The sequence below is a fragment of the Mirounga angustirostris genome, unplaced genomic scaffold (genome assembly GCF_029215605.1).
Source record: "Mirounga angustirostris isolate CCGP_5_RB_7025 unplaced genomic scaffold, mMirAng1.0.hap1 SCAF_11, whole genome shotgun sequence".
In the NCBI taxonomy this organism is placed as follows: Eukaryota; Metazoa; Chordata; class Mammalia; order Carnivora; family Phocidae; genus Mirounga; species Mirounga angustirostris.
The window spans coordinates 45,547,411-45,561,449 of NW_026991719.1; the positions used below are offsets into that span (position 1 = coordinate 45,547,411).

Below are 14,039 nucleotides of genomic sequence, written 5' to 3' on the forward strand. Positions count from 1 at the left end.
TTCTCTCCCTCAAGTAAGTAAATAAATAAGTAAATCTTTTTTTAAAAAGTCACCAACTGTAAATTAGCTATCAGTCAAATACTTAGTTCTATAAAACTCCAGGCAACCAGATTTGTGACAAAAGACAAATACTTAGTTCTATAAAACTCCAGGCAACCAGATTTGTGACAAAAGAGAAACAATCTTACTTTTCTCGTAATCTTTGAAGCTCCACCTTCAAATCCTCGTCCTCTATTTCTGACTCATCATCACTGCTCATTGGAGAAGATGGTGAATAGAAGAGTGAGCTCTGTGTTTGAGCACAGGCTTTTTCTTCACGGAGTGGTAAGCACTGATCACTCTCTGGACCAGTCTTTGCCACTGATTTCCCTCTGCCAGCAAGAGTGGCTGAAAATTCACTATCAGAGCTAGGCTGTTTCCCAGCAGTAAGTATCTCTCTCTCTTTAAACAACAGTTCAAGTCCAGAATGCATACTACTTCCCGTGGCTGAGTTCTCTTCCAACTCTTTTTCTGGGGTCATTGAAGATACATCAGTCTCACAAGCTGTGCTGAAAGATGAGAAGTTGTCACCTTGTTTGGGAATTCTTTTACCTTCTTTGAAGGTTTCATGAAGAGCTCGTAACTTCTGAGAAGAAAGTGAAGTCGGTGGATTGTGCGTGGCAGGTTCCATTTCCACTAATTGAGACTTTGCTCTGTCCGTAAAGGCTAGAGCTTCTTCACTAGAATGGGTTGTCATTTTATGGAATGCTGGTGTGTGTTCTATTCCAAAAGATGTCACTTTCACTGACTGCTGCTGAGGAACCGTAATCACCTGAGATACAAAAAGGCAAAAGTGGCTGGCTCTGTCTAACCAAAGAGTAAACCCATGAAGAAATTCAATATCAAAATATGGCACAGATAAGTGGATGGTCTGCTATGATGTACACATATCGATAATATCCAAACTTAAAAACCCCATCTATAATTCTCATTTCAAAGTCTTTCAATTAGGCCCCTTGGGTAAAAAGAGTTGGCTTCAAATTGCTCAAACAAAATTCCACAATTTAAAAAAATTCAATGATTCAAGTTGCTGAGATTCTAAAGGACAAGAAATAAATTTATAAAAAAGGTGACCCAACCACCCACTAAAAAATGATGACTCATTTCTGTGCTCTTTTCCAGCTACTAAAATCCCCATTTCTTTAGACTCACCTTTATTGGAAGTCTACAAAAGGTGAGGGGATGTGTATTAGGGGAAAAAATTAAATACGACAATAATCTCCATTTAAAATAAGTATCATATAAATACCAAGATTTTCAATGCTATTATCCTGTACAATGCCCTTGTAGATAAAGATTCAACCAAAGACACAAACCTGGAACCGACCCCGCTGAAATGATCCACTCATCGCTTTACATCTACTCAAAGCCCTAGTATCAGCGGTGGACTCTCCCGTCAGAGGAATGGGATCAGGAGCAACTGCTGATCTCATATCTTCTGCTTCCACTGCAAGTTTTGTGCAATTGTAAGCAGAAAAGAGAAAATTGTTTGTTAAGACTAAATCTGTTTACATTACCAAAAAATGAAGAAAAGTAGAAAAAGCTTAACCCCTGCTAGATAATTAAAAAGTGTTAATGTAATAAGCAACACTGTAGAAGTCCCTAACTCAAAATCAGACATTGTAAGATTTATCCCGAGACTTAGTATCTACATGAAATGAATAACTGTAAAACCAAATTAGTTACAAAAGGAAAAATAAAATGGCAATGACATTAATGGGACATGTCACATACATGGGCTACGTGGAAAAAGTGGTAAGGTTTGTATATGAACAAACAAACAAACAAACAAAAAAACAGAAGTAAATGAAAAGTGATGTTACCTAGTCTATGTCCCTGACTGTAAGCACACTACCTTGACGGACTTTTGATCTCTTGAAAAAGCTGGTTGACTGCCGTAGCCTGTATGCCCAGCTTTTTAATTTGCGAGTCCAGGATTTCTTGCTAATAGGATTTTTGAGACTAGGACAAGTAAAGCTTAGGCCAAAATATCCACCTCCTGTCTGCAGATGAATGGCTCCACCGCTTGACACAGCAGCAGGATAGGCTTCTGGATCTCCTGGAAGTGAAGCATCTGGGGACATCTCCTAATGGAGACAAAAAGAGAAAAAAACCAAAATGGTGATAATTTAGGTAAGATGAAGCAGTTGTTTATACCATTGGAGTTTCTTGCATGGACTAATCAGTAATCAAAAACAGAATGCTATGTCTGTCTGCATATCAGAGTGAATCTGAAGTATTCAACTTACAGGAATTAATCCTTCCTCTTTCTTTAAAAATATTATTTGGACTTCAGATAAATACAGAGCAGAATATTAATCTTCCATCCTAGAATATTTTTCATTATAGCAACTTTGAAAAATGAAAATGAAAATTATTCCTTCATATACTTCATTTACTAAAAGAGGTTACTGAAACCCTATGCTCTTAAAATGAAACTTTCATTTATGCTCATATTATTTGAGAGTGAAAGATGCCTAACACACATGATAACATAGAGAAACAAGATATCTAGGCATTTAGATTTATAGAGAAATATTACCAAATCAAATTTCTTACTTTATGTAAGCACACAGATATTTACAATGGGCCTTGAAATTATTTCAAATTCTTGCTCTAAAACTTGTTAACATCAGGCCACAGCTGGCTATAAAATCACTCTCCTCTTCTTGTCCTCCCATCCCTCTGACAACAGAATGTCAGAATTAACTGTTATATTCTAAATGAGTACTTTAAAAATATATCCTCTATAATAATACAAAAATACACAACTTTGGGAAACATGAGAATCATCTCTACTAATCTAGAATTAAATGAGTATTAAAAAGTTCAAAGAATGGGATTTAGCATTTGTCTGCAGGAAGACAGCCTAAGTGGCATTAAGTATACCGAAGTCTTGAATAAGCATTAACACTCAGGGCAGGTCAGCAGTTATTAAAATTCTGAACAATCAGTTCTTATTTTCCAAAGTCCTGTTTTGGGGAAAAAAAAGCTCATTCTGGACTAGTAATAATGCTACTTTCATGAAGAGAAAAAATTTCTCAATAATATTAAATTTAGAAAATGCTGCATTGGTCCCACTGAAATTACAGAAAATTTTTAATAAGTAATAATTGATCAAGATGGTAAGTTAAGTACAAGTTCTAGCCTACCTTATCAATCCAAATCCATAGATATGACAGAAAAAAGAGACATAGACACAGGCATATATAATTAAAGGAGGAAAAAGCAGCCCATGACACATGCAGGAACTATTTCAAAATGCTGCAAACTTGGGTGGCAGATCTAGGCAGTGAGAGAGAGCCCTGGCCAACCAAAAGGAAGAGTCGTTGGCTAGAATGCTTACAAAGCTGTACCCAATCTGTCTCCTATCTGCCTCAACATCATCTCATAACACTCTCCGACTTCCTGGACTTCTTTTGGTTCCTTGAGCAGGTCTCCACCTATGAATGTTACCACCACACACAAGTTCCTCCCTGACCCCTTATATAAAGTAATCCCCTACTCATTCTATCATAGCCCTTTCCTTTATTTATTTATTTATTTAGGGTCTATCTTCCCTGACTAGAATTTGAGCTTCACAAAGAGAGATCTTGACTTACTCACTGAATGGGAGAATAAACTGGTTGGGGTACCAAAGAAAGAATAACCAGGCAGTTCTTCTTTCCCCACCTACCTCCACAGCAAGCAAAAGACAGCAGAGCCATCTGCTCCCAAATAAGAGTGGTGAGAGGAAAATGTTTGTGGCCCAATCAGCAATGTAGGAAGGAGACAACATCCAGGAGGAAGGGAAAGCCCTTCCACCTTTGAAGACTATTAAGCTACCCTCTAGGCAGCATTTCGAGAAAAGCTGTAATATTCAGAGCCAAGAAGCACGTCCCATGCCTTTCCCACAATTACTGGAGGAAGGCTACAATAATTATATATGGCATTTAGGGAGACAAACAAGGAATCTTACAGGGGAAAAAGAAAAGATGAGTCTAAGAATCACCACTTACGGGAAATCACACTATAAGCAAACACTAGGGGCACCTGGCTGGCTCAGTCAGTAGAGTGTGTGACTCTTGATCTCAGGGTCATGAGCTGAGGCCCCACACTGGGTGTGACGCCTACATAAAAAGTAAATAAATAAAAATTCTAAAAAAGAAAGAAAACACTAAATTCAGTAAGAAGAAGAATAGCCAAGGAACTAGCATCAATAACATAGAATAATACTTAATATCTCCAGAAAGATGTGTGAAGATAATACAACCATAAGAAAAATGAACTACAGTTACTGAAAATTAAAAATATAATCCTTGGGGCACCTGGGTGGCTCAGTGGATTAAGCATCCAACTCTTGATTTCAGCTCAGATCATGATCTCAGGGTTGTGAGATTGAGCCCCGCATCGGGCTCTGTGCTGGGTGTGGAGCCTGCTTAAGATTCTCTCTCTCCGGGGCACCTGGGTGGCTCAGTCATTAAGCATCTGCCTTCGGCTCAGGTCATGATCCCAGGATCCTGGGATCGAGCCCCACATCAGGCTCCCTGCTCAGCGGGAAGCCTGCTTCTCCCTCTCCCACTCCCCCTGCTTGTGTTCCCTCTCTCGCTATATCTCGCTGTCAAATAAATAAAATCTTAAAAAAAAAAAAAAAGATTCTCTCTCTCCCTCTCCCTCTGCCCTTCTCTCTTCCCCTCTCTAAAAAAATGAATAAAAATAAAAATAATTAAAATTAAAAAAAGAATAGAATCCTTGACAAAAAAATAGCTGAATAGGAGACTGAAACAGCTTAAAAATTGAGAACAAAGCAAAAGGACAAAGAGATGGAAAGCATGCAATGAAAAGTTAATAAAGAAAAACAGAAAATGAAGAAATAAACTATCTCTTTTTACAGACGATATGATCTTATATATTATACAGAAAATCCTAAATGATACACAAACTCAGCAAAATTGAAGGATACAACATCAACACTTAAAAATTAGTTGTATTTCTATACAATAGCAAAGAAAAATCTGAAAAGGAAATTAAGAAAACAATTCCATTGATAATAACAACAAAGAGAATAACAATGGTGCTGGAACAACTGGATAGTCAGATGCAAAAGAATGAAGGTGAACCCTTATTTCACACCATATACAAAAATTAACTCAAAATGATCCTACCATGTATACTTAATCAAGTGTGAAGCAAAATAAAGGCAATTTTGGACTTAAAAAAAATCAAATTAGTCACCCATGCAACTTATTTAAAAATATTACTCATAGAAGCATTTCAGGGAGGGGAGAAAAAGGAATTCTAGGACACCAGAAAGAGTGGCAAGTAAATTTGATCCAGAAGTACCAATGGACACTTAAACAAAAGAATCCATTTGACCTTGACACTTGAAAGGCTATCCTTTGAGCAACAAAATTTAAATGACAGAAAATTATATTTCATTTTTTATGGTTCTAATATTATTACATGATCATCAGATAACACATATAATCATAATATAAATGCTGTTTACTAACCTTCAATTCTTCGAATCAACCTACAAAGCCCAGCCAGTGTTACAGGAAAAAAATGTAGATGTTATAAACCTTGCCAGTATTAAAAAGTAATACAAGTAATAAAAACTGGGAGGTGTATGGGAAAGAAGAGGAAAGGGAAAATATATAATTTCCTCACCCTTCATAGCAGTGAATTATTAGGTATTGCCAAAAATTATTAAATCAAAAAATAGATGAATAAGTATATTGTTTACAAGTTATTAATGGCAATGACTTCAAGAATTAAAACCAGGAACTTAACAGTGTTTGGGGAGTAGAAGGGGATATAAGAAGTTGTTAATATAATTTTCATTTTCTATCCTTCTGAATTGCTTTCCTGTTTATATATTAATTACATAATTTAAAATTACTAGTTTACAACAATACAGATCTTTTTTTTTAAAGATTTTATTTATTCATTTGAGACACAGAGATACAGAGAGAGAGAGAGCATGAGCAGTGGGAGAGGCAGAGGGAGAGGAAGAAGCAGACTCCCCGCTAAGTCAGGAGCCCGATGTGGGGCTCGATCCCAGGACCCTGGAATCATGAGCTGAGCTGAAGGCAGACGTTTAACCATCTGAGCCACCCAGGCGCCCCAACAACAATACAAATCTTTAAGTTAGATCTATTCAAGGGAATATTATGCCATTGTTTAAAAAATGTAAGTGAGGGGCGCCTGGGTAGCTCAGTCGTTAAGTGTCTGTCTTCGGCTCAGGTCATGATCCCAGGGTACTGGGATCAAGCCCTGCATCAGGCTCCCTGCTCAGCGGGAAGCCTGCTTCTCCCTCTCCCTCTCCCCCTGCTTGTGTTCCTTTTCTCACTGTGTCTCTGTCAAATAAAGAAGTAAAATCTTTAAAAAAATTAAAAAATAAAAAACGTAAGTGAGGTGGAACTACGTGTACCACCATGGATAAATGTTCATAATTGAAAAAAATGCAGAACAGCACATGTATGTAGAGAAATAGACGTATATAAACATATATATCTATGTCTTTGTAAATATGTAATAAAGAAGTATGATTGGGGCATCTAGGTAGCTTGGTCGGTTAAGCATCTGACTTCAGCTCAGGTCATGATCTTGGGGGGGGATCGAGCCCCAAGTTGGGCTCCCCATTCAGCAGGGAGTCTGCTTGTCCCTCTACCCCTCTCCCTACTCGTGCTCTCTTTCTCTCTCAAATAAATAAATAAAATCTTTAAAAGAGAGAAGTATGATTATACACATATTTGTATATTAATTAAAACTATGTCTGCAAAGGGCGCCTAGGTGGCTCAGTCGGTTAAGCGTCTGCCTTCGGCTCAGGTCATGATCCCAGGGTCCTGGGATGGAGCCCCGCATCGGGCTCCCTGCTCAGTGGGGAGCCTGCTTCTCCCTCTCCTCCCAGCTCGTTTCTCTCTCTAGCTATCTCTGTCTCTCTCTCTCTCAAGTAAATAAATTTAAAAAATTAAAAAAAAAAACCTATGTCTGCAAAGATTCATTACCAGCTATGTCTATAGGTTTGGAAGTGGGATGAATTTTATTTTATATACACACATATACTACTTATGTAATAATAATAAAGAGATACAGTGGTGAAGATTTAGAAATATATCTATGATATACTGTAAAAATGACAAGATAAATTTGCAGACCAATATGCATATAGCACAATCCTATCTTTGTAAATAAAAAGTTATAGATATGTAGGGGACGCCTGGGTGGCTCAGTTATTAAGCGTCTGCCTTCGACTCAGGTCATGATCCCAGGGTCCTGGGATCGAGCTCCGCATTGGGCTCCCTGCTCCGCGGGAAGCCTGCTTCTCCCTCTCCCACTCCCCCTGCTTATATTCCCTCTCTCACTGTGTCTCTCTCTGTCAAGTAAATAAATAAAATCTTTAAAAAAGTTATAGGTATGTAAATAGATCCATGTAAGCTTAAGAAGGATAAGTACCAAATAGTGGATAAACACCAGATAGTCATTACTCCTGTGATTTGAAGGAATAGAAAAGGGAAATTAAGTTCCTATGTTATATAACTTAAAAAAAATACCATATGATTTCACGCATATGTGGAATTTAAGAAACAAAACAAACAAACATGGGGTAGGGGAAGAGGCAAATCAAGAATCAGACTCTTAACTCTAGTGAACAAACTGATGGTTCCCAGGGGGGAAGTGGGTGGAGGGAGGGGCTAAATAGGTGATAAGGATTGAGAAGGGTACTTGTGATGAGCACAGGGTGTTGGGTGGAAGTGTTGAATCACTATATTGTACACCTGAATGAATATTACACTGGATGTGAACTGGAATTTAAATAAAAACTTAAAAAATAAATAAGTTTTTTTTTTTCAAATAAAACTCACCAAACAAGATTAAACTAAAACCATAAACTTTTAAGAAAGGAAATTGGTAACGGGCACTTTTAAGTGGAAATCTAAATGTCAGTTCTTCCTATCCACTAAAACAATCTATAAATCAGTCCTGTTCTGTCACTAATACAAAAACGACATCCTTGCAAGTTCCTAGCTAATTCACCAGAGGGCTCTCTCACCAAAGATACTTCTGTCGTCTCTATCTAGAAATTCCGGGCACCTGCAGCCAAAGTCATGGCCTTCTTAAATACCCGTGACCTCAGAATCCTGTGACATAGACAATTTCACTTCAGAGGATATAACTTTAGAAAAGAAGAATTTCTTTAAAAGTATAAGGATAAGAAATTGATTAGAAAGAATAATACTTACATGTAAATATAATTCGCTGGGTATAGAAGTTATCACATTCAGGTCCCTTTTGAATACTGATATGTTAGCAGGCTGACTTGCAGCCACATTGGACAGAATCTTAGAGCCTTTCTGCTGAAAATTAGGGGACTGTGCAGGATTATCTTGAATTCCACTGTGACTGATGCCTATGACTTCTGGCACTGGACATGAGAGCGTATCTTCAGCAGAGGAAGAAAATGGAGAGTCTATGCTTTGGGTATCCTTCTGACTCTCAGGATAGATGCTAGATATGCTATGCTCCTGGTAGAGCAAGTTTCTTAATTTTTCATCCAGAGTTTTAATTCGGTTGTCTGCAAACTCCATTTTTGGAGGTCTTTCCCCATCTGATTCCAGGATAGTAGTGGGTAGAAGGGTAGTCAGTTCAAGACCAGGGGTCTGAGTGGGAATGACCATCTTAGGAGAACTTGCTTCAGTGTTCATTGTGGTTTCTCCTTCTTGGGAAATAAACTCTGCATCCATAGTTGGCTGCTGCACTGCTAAGGATTGAGGCTTTTGATCAGACATAAATGCCAGAGTTGTAAGAGAGTTACCAGCAATCTGAGTTGACTCGCCAGGAGGGACCATAAGTACATCAGCCTGACTGGCAGCTTGGTGACATGGATACACAGGTAGAAATATGCCTGCTTGGTTGGTGAGTCCCTCACATTCAACTGGAACTGCACGAACTGAAGTAGCAGTGTAACTTGAACTACTAGTAACTGGTGCCATTATCTGCCTGTCATCTTCCACTCGATAAAATAAAGCTGGCTGCTTAGTTTCTACACTGGCATATTCAGACATCTTACCATCAACTACATCCTTGAGTTCTGATTTGGAGGCAAAAAGTACACGCTGGCATGGATTACTTTCTAGAGTGGGCAGTGTGTCCTGTGATATTTCCTTATTATTTGTGGTTCTTGGACCTGGAACAATAACAAAGAATAGCTAGGCACATATTAATAAATACAAAGCATGGACTAGTAACCAAACTCAAAGGGGACAAGAGGAGCAAGGGACAAACAAGAACCTGTGTGAATAAGTCTTGTAAATAAGACTCAAAATACACAGAATTCAACCTGTCAAGGAATAAAAACTTCTTTATTTTTTTCCATAAATATTATATTTGAAAAATATTACATTTTAAAATGGCTTAAGTTATACCTTAATAATAACATCTTCAATAATGCTTATGAAAATTCTCATAAGAATAAAATACTCGTGAACACAAATTAAAGATATGGTATATATTTTGTAACTCCTCCAAGTCTGGAAAAAGTTGGCAGACAATGAACACTTACCAGGAAGTAGAGATAGCCCAGGAACTGTAGACATGGACTGCTGAAGAGAAGGAGGAGATTGAGCCTCACGGTTTCTTATTGTTTGATTGATACAGAATCGCCACCGACCAACTGGGGATGACTGTGGAGCAGATTCATCTGTAGAAAAAATTAGCAAAAATCAATATGCTAAGCAATTGTCAACATGTTTACCCTATTAAGGAAACCATGTTAAAATACCAATTTGTCTTGTATCTCCATTTCCAACAGCACTAGGATATGTGTAATTTATAAGACCAGACCTCCCAACGCTGGCAAATACTCTAAAGAACTAAGCACAAGATATTGTTAGGGAAGGATTTTTAAATCTATGAAACAAACATTGTATCAATAGCAATTAGAAGCAGGACACATGTTGGGGAAAAAATGGAAAGCACTTTCTCCAATAAAACCTATATCTCCTGTTCTGCATCCTGATTATGATGATGCTTACACAAATCTGTGAGTATTAAAATTTAGAGAACTATACACCAAGAAGAAAAAATCAATTTTACTATATGACAACTTAAAAATAAAGTCCCCACATCTTTATTCCTACTTCGTAAACTTATTCAAATAAGTAATTCTTTTTTATAAACTTTACCATACTTTATCAGTCAGAAATCTGCTCAAATTCCTCCTAATGAGAAAGAACAGAGGAGGACCTTGGCATCCTAACACAAAGTAAATTTCAGGGTAATGGTATCTGATTTCATGACTCCCACACCACCTGTTGCTTCTTCATGTTGTTATAATTCCTTCACAGGTCCTCATTTGTCTATGGCTCTTCGCCCCCTCCCAGATACTCTAAATATAACCATGACCAGAGCTGAAAAGAATGGAGAGATAAAGTCATCAGAAAAGAAAACAGAAGACCCCATTTTTAGTCCCTGGAAGTTTAGCTAGTATCTGATTTACAAAAACTTATCAGTGATCACAGCAGGTAGAAGTATAACACTAAGTGGAAGGAAATCAAGATATAAATGACTATATTAAAACATGAGGCAAACTTAGAACATAGTGATATTAGTTAAGAAAGGTCCTGTCCAAATCATATCAGTGGTTAAAAAAATCAACTTACCAATTAATTTCAAACAGTAAAGCCGTTAAAGGTCATCAGTACTGTGATTGCTTTTCTGGTAACATACCATGCAACAACTCAGAAATAAATTAACACTTGAAGTAAATCTGGAGAATGGTTTTACTTCTTACATCTGGGCTAAAAAGGCCTTTCCAAGTGTGGGAAAACCTACATTAACAATTCATTAATTTCCTTTATTGGCTAACATCTTTCCCAATGAAGGTATGTAAATTAAAGTTTCCAAAGGTCTTGCTTCAAAAGCCACATGGTAAATTTTATGAAATATACTTACTGCTGGTTTGAGTGGATGCAGAATTTATCTGTACTTGTTCAGATGATCCTGTCTGAATTAAAAATGAATAGATAAATAAAGAAGTTCTTGATATATATCTGAGAAGACTAAATAACTGCTAAATAACTGCTAAGACTAAATAACTGCTAAATAACTGCTCTTACTTGGTTATTGTTGGATTCCACAATAATAGAGTCAATTCCAATGGGTCTATCTGCAGCAGAGTGGACATGAAGGATCTCCTGGGCTTGACCTACAATAGCCCTCAATTCTTCTACGAATTTTTCTTTCTCATTTTCTAGCACAAAGTTATCTTCAACCTGTCCAAAAGTAAAAGTAAGTCTATTAAATTTAGTTTCTCAAAATTATAATATTGTATCAATGGTGACTACCTTAAAGAAAAATAAATGAAAATTAAGTATTTAGATACAAAGGCCACAACAGAATTAAAAACAACCAGCACTGGGGCCCCTGGGTGGCTTAGTCAGTTGAGCGTCCAACACTTGGTTTCAGCCCAGGTCATGATCTCAGGGTCTTGAGACTGAGCCCAGCATCAGGCTCCACACTCAGCGGGGAGTCTGCTTGAGATTCTCTCCCTCTGCCCCTCCCCCGGCTTGCACTCCTGTGCTCTCTAAAATAAATCAATCTAAAAAAAAGACCACACTAAAATGCGACATAAAACATTAACTTATTCTTATTTTGAGATCACTGACATTTGTCAGATTGGTACTACCTACCATAGAAAAAGCCAGCATTTTAAAAACATCTCACATTCCATAAATTATCATTTGAGGAACATAACTGAGGCAATGTTTATGATTACCACTAGGATGTCCAAACCCAAGTTTTTAAATCACAAAATGAAACATCTCTAAAAGTTATAAAGAACTGGAGAGTTCAGAAAATATTATGTTAAACAAGAGGCAGAACTGGAGTGGAGGGGGAAGGGGAGGGATGGGGTGGCTGGGTGATGGATATTGGGGAGAGTACGTGCTATGGTGAGCGCTCTGAATTGTGTAAGATGGATGAATCACAGACCTGTATTTTTGAAACAAATAATATATGTAAACGTTAAAAAAAGAAGAACTGTTACTAAAGAATTTTAGTTTTATTTCCTGTGTAACAATTACTAGATCAATAAAATATTTACTGAAAACAGAAACAAGAGGCAGAACTAACAACATTATTAACTTTTAAAATGTTTAATTCTGTTTCTCCAGGAACGCATATCTAAAGAAAACTGTCAGAAACAAAAGCATTAAGTACTCTTCCTTCCACCCTTACTTACCCTCATTAAAAACAGGGCAAAACTACTAACTTAAGCCTCAATTCAAAGAAAATATGAAAACTGAAAGAAATGATGAGGATTACTTAAACACCTATTTGTAAGATGATATATCAGTAGCTAACACATTAGAATTACCTGGGGTATTTTACAAACTAGTGATGCTTAGGCCTTATGTCCAAAGATTCTGTTTTAATTAGGGACCCAGGCAATGGATTTCTTTTTAAAAAGCTCTTTTTTAAAAAATTTTTTTTATTTTTATGTTAATCCCCATACATTACATAATTAGTTTTAGATGAAGTGTTCCATGATTCATTGTTTGTGCATAACACCCAGTGCTCCATGCAGAATGTGCCCTCCTCAATACCCACCACCAGGCTAACCCATCCTCCCACCACCCTCCCCTCTAGAACCCTCAGTTTGTTTTTCAGAGTCCATCGTCTCTCATAGTTCGTCTACCCCTCCGATTTCCCCCGCTTCATTCTTCCCCTCCCGCTACCTTCTTCTTCTTTTTTTCTTAACATATATTGCATTATTCGTTTCAGAGGTACAGATCTGAGATTCAACAGTCTTGCACAATTCACAGCGCTTACCAGAGCACATACCCTCCCCAGTGTCTATCACCCAGTCACTACATCCCTCCCACCCCACCCCCCACTCCAGCAACCCTCAGTTTGTTTACAGAGATTAAGAATTCCTCATATCAGTGAGATCATATGATACATGTCTTTCTCTGTTTGACTTATTTCGCTCAACATAATAATACCCTCCAGTTCCATCCACGTCATTGCAAATGGCAAGATCTCATTCCTTTTGATGGCTGCAAAATATTCCATTGTATATATATATACCACCTCTTCTTTATCCATTCATCTGTCAATGGACATCTTGGCTCTTTCCACAGGTTGGCTATTGTGGACATTGCTGCTATAAACATCAGGGTGCACGTACCCTTTCGGATCCCTACTTTTGTATCTTTGGGGTAAATACCCAGTAGTGCAATTGCTGGATCATATGGTAGCTCTATTTTCAACTTTTTGAGGAACCTCCATACTGTTTTCCAGAGTGGCTGCGCCAGCTTGCATTCCCACCAACAGTGTAGGAGGGTTCCCCTTTCTCCGCATCCCCGCCAACATCTGTCGTTTCCTGACTTGTTAATTTTAGCCATTCTGACTGGCGTGAGGTGGTATCTCATTGAGGTTTTGATTTGGATTTCCCTGATGCCGAGCGATATTGAGCACTTTCTCATGTGTCTGTTGGCCATTTGGATGTCTTCTTTGGAAAAATGTCTGTTCATGTCTTCTGCCCATTTCTTGATCGGATTCTTTGTTCTTTGGGTGTTGAGTTTGATGAGTTCTTTATAAATTTTGGATACTAGCCCTTTATCGGATATGTCATTTGCAAATATCTTCTCCCATTCTGTCAGTTGTCTTTTGGTTTTGTTGACTGTTTCCTTTGCTTTGCAAAAGCTTTTTATCTTGATGAAGTCCCAATAGTTCATTTTTGCCCTTGCTTCCCTTGCCTTTGGCGATGTTTCTAGGAAGAACTTGCTTCGGCTGAGGTCAAAGGGGTTGCTGCCTGTGTTCTCCTTTAGGATTTTGATGGACTCCTGTCTCACATTGAGGTCTTTCAACCATTTGGAGTCTATTTTTGTGTGTGGTGTAAGGAAATGGTCCAGTTTCATTCTTCTGCATGTGGCTGTCCAATTTTCCCAACACCATTTGTTGAAGAGACTGTCTTTTTTCCATTGGACATTCTTTCCTGCTTTGTCAAAGACGAG

At 37.8% G+C, this 14,039-nt stretch overlaps 1 protein-coding gene across 1 annotated transcript in view; it reads right to left on the reverse strand.

Annotated features, from left to right (window-relative positions):
• WNK3 (WNK lysine deficient protein kinase 3) overlaps nt 1–14,039 on the reverse strand; it is a 157,128-nt gene that overhangs the window by 19,263 nt on the left and 123,826 nt on the right. The window contains exons 13-19 of the mRNA XM_064574104.1: nt 11,139–11,294; nt 10,975–11,026; nt 9,584–9,721; nt 8,265–9,208; nt 2,036–2,126; nt 1,356–1,486; nt 189–811 (exon numbers count right to left, since the gene is read on the reverse strand). Coding sequence (XP_064430174.1) covers nt 189–811; nt 1,356–1,486; nt 2,036–2,126; nt 8,265–9,208; nt 9,584–9,721; nt 10,975–11,026; nt 11,139–11,294 — 2,135 coding nt within the window. The remainder of the gene's footprint in view (nt 1–188; nt 812–1,355; nt 1,487–2,035; nt 2,127–8,264; nt 9,209–9,583; nt 9,722–10,974; nt 11,027–11,138; nt 11,295–14,039) is intronic.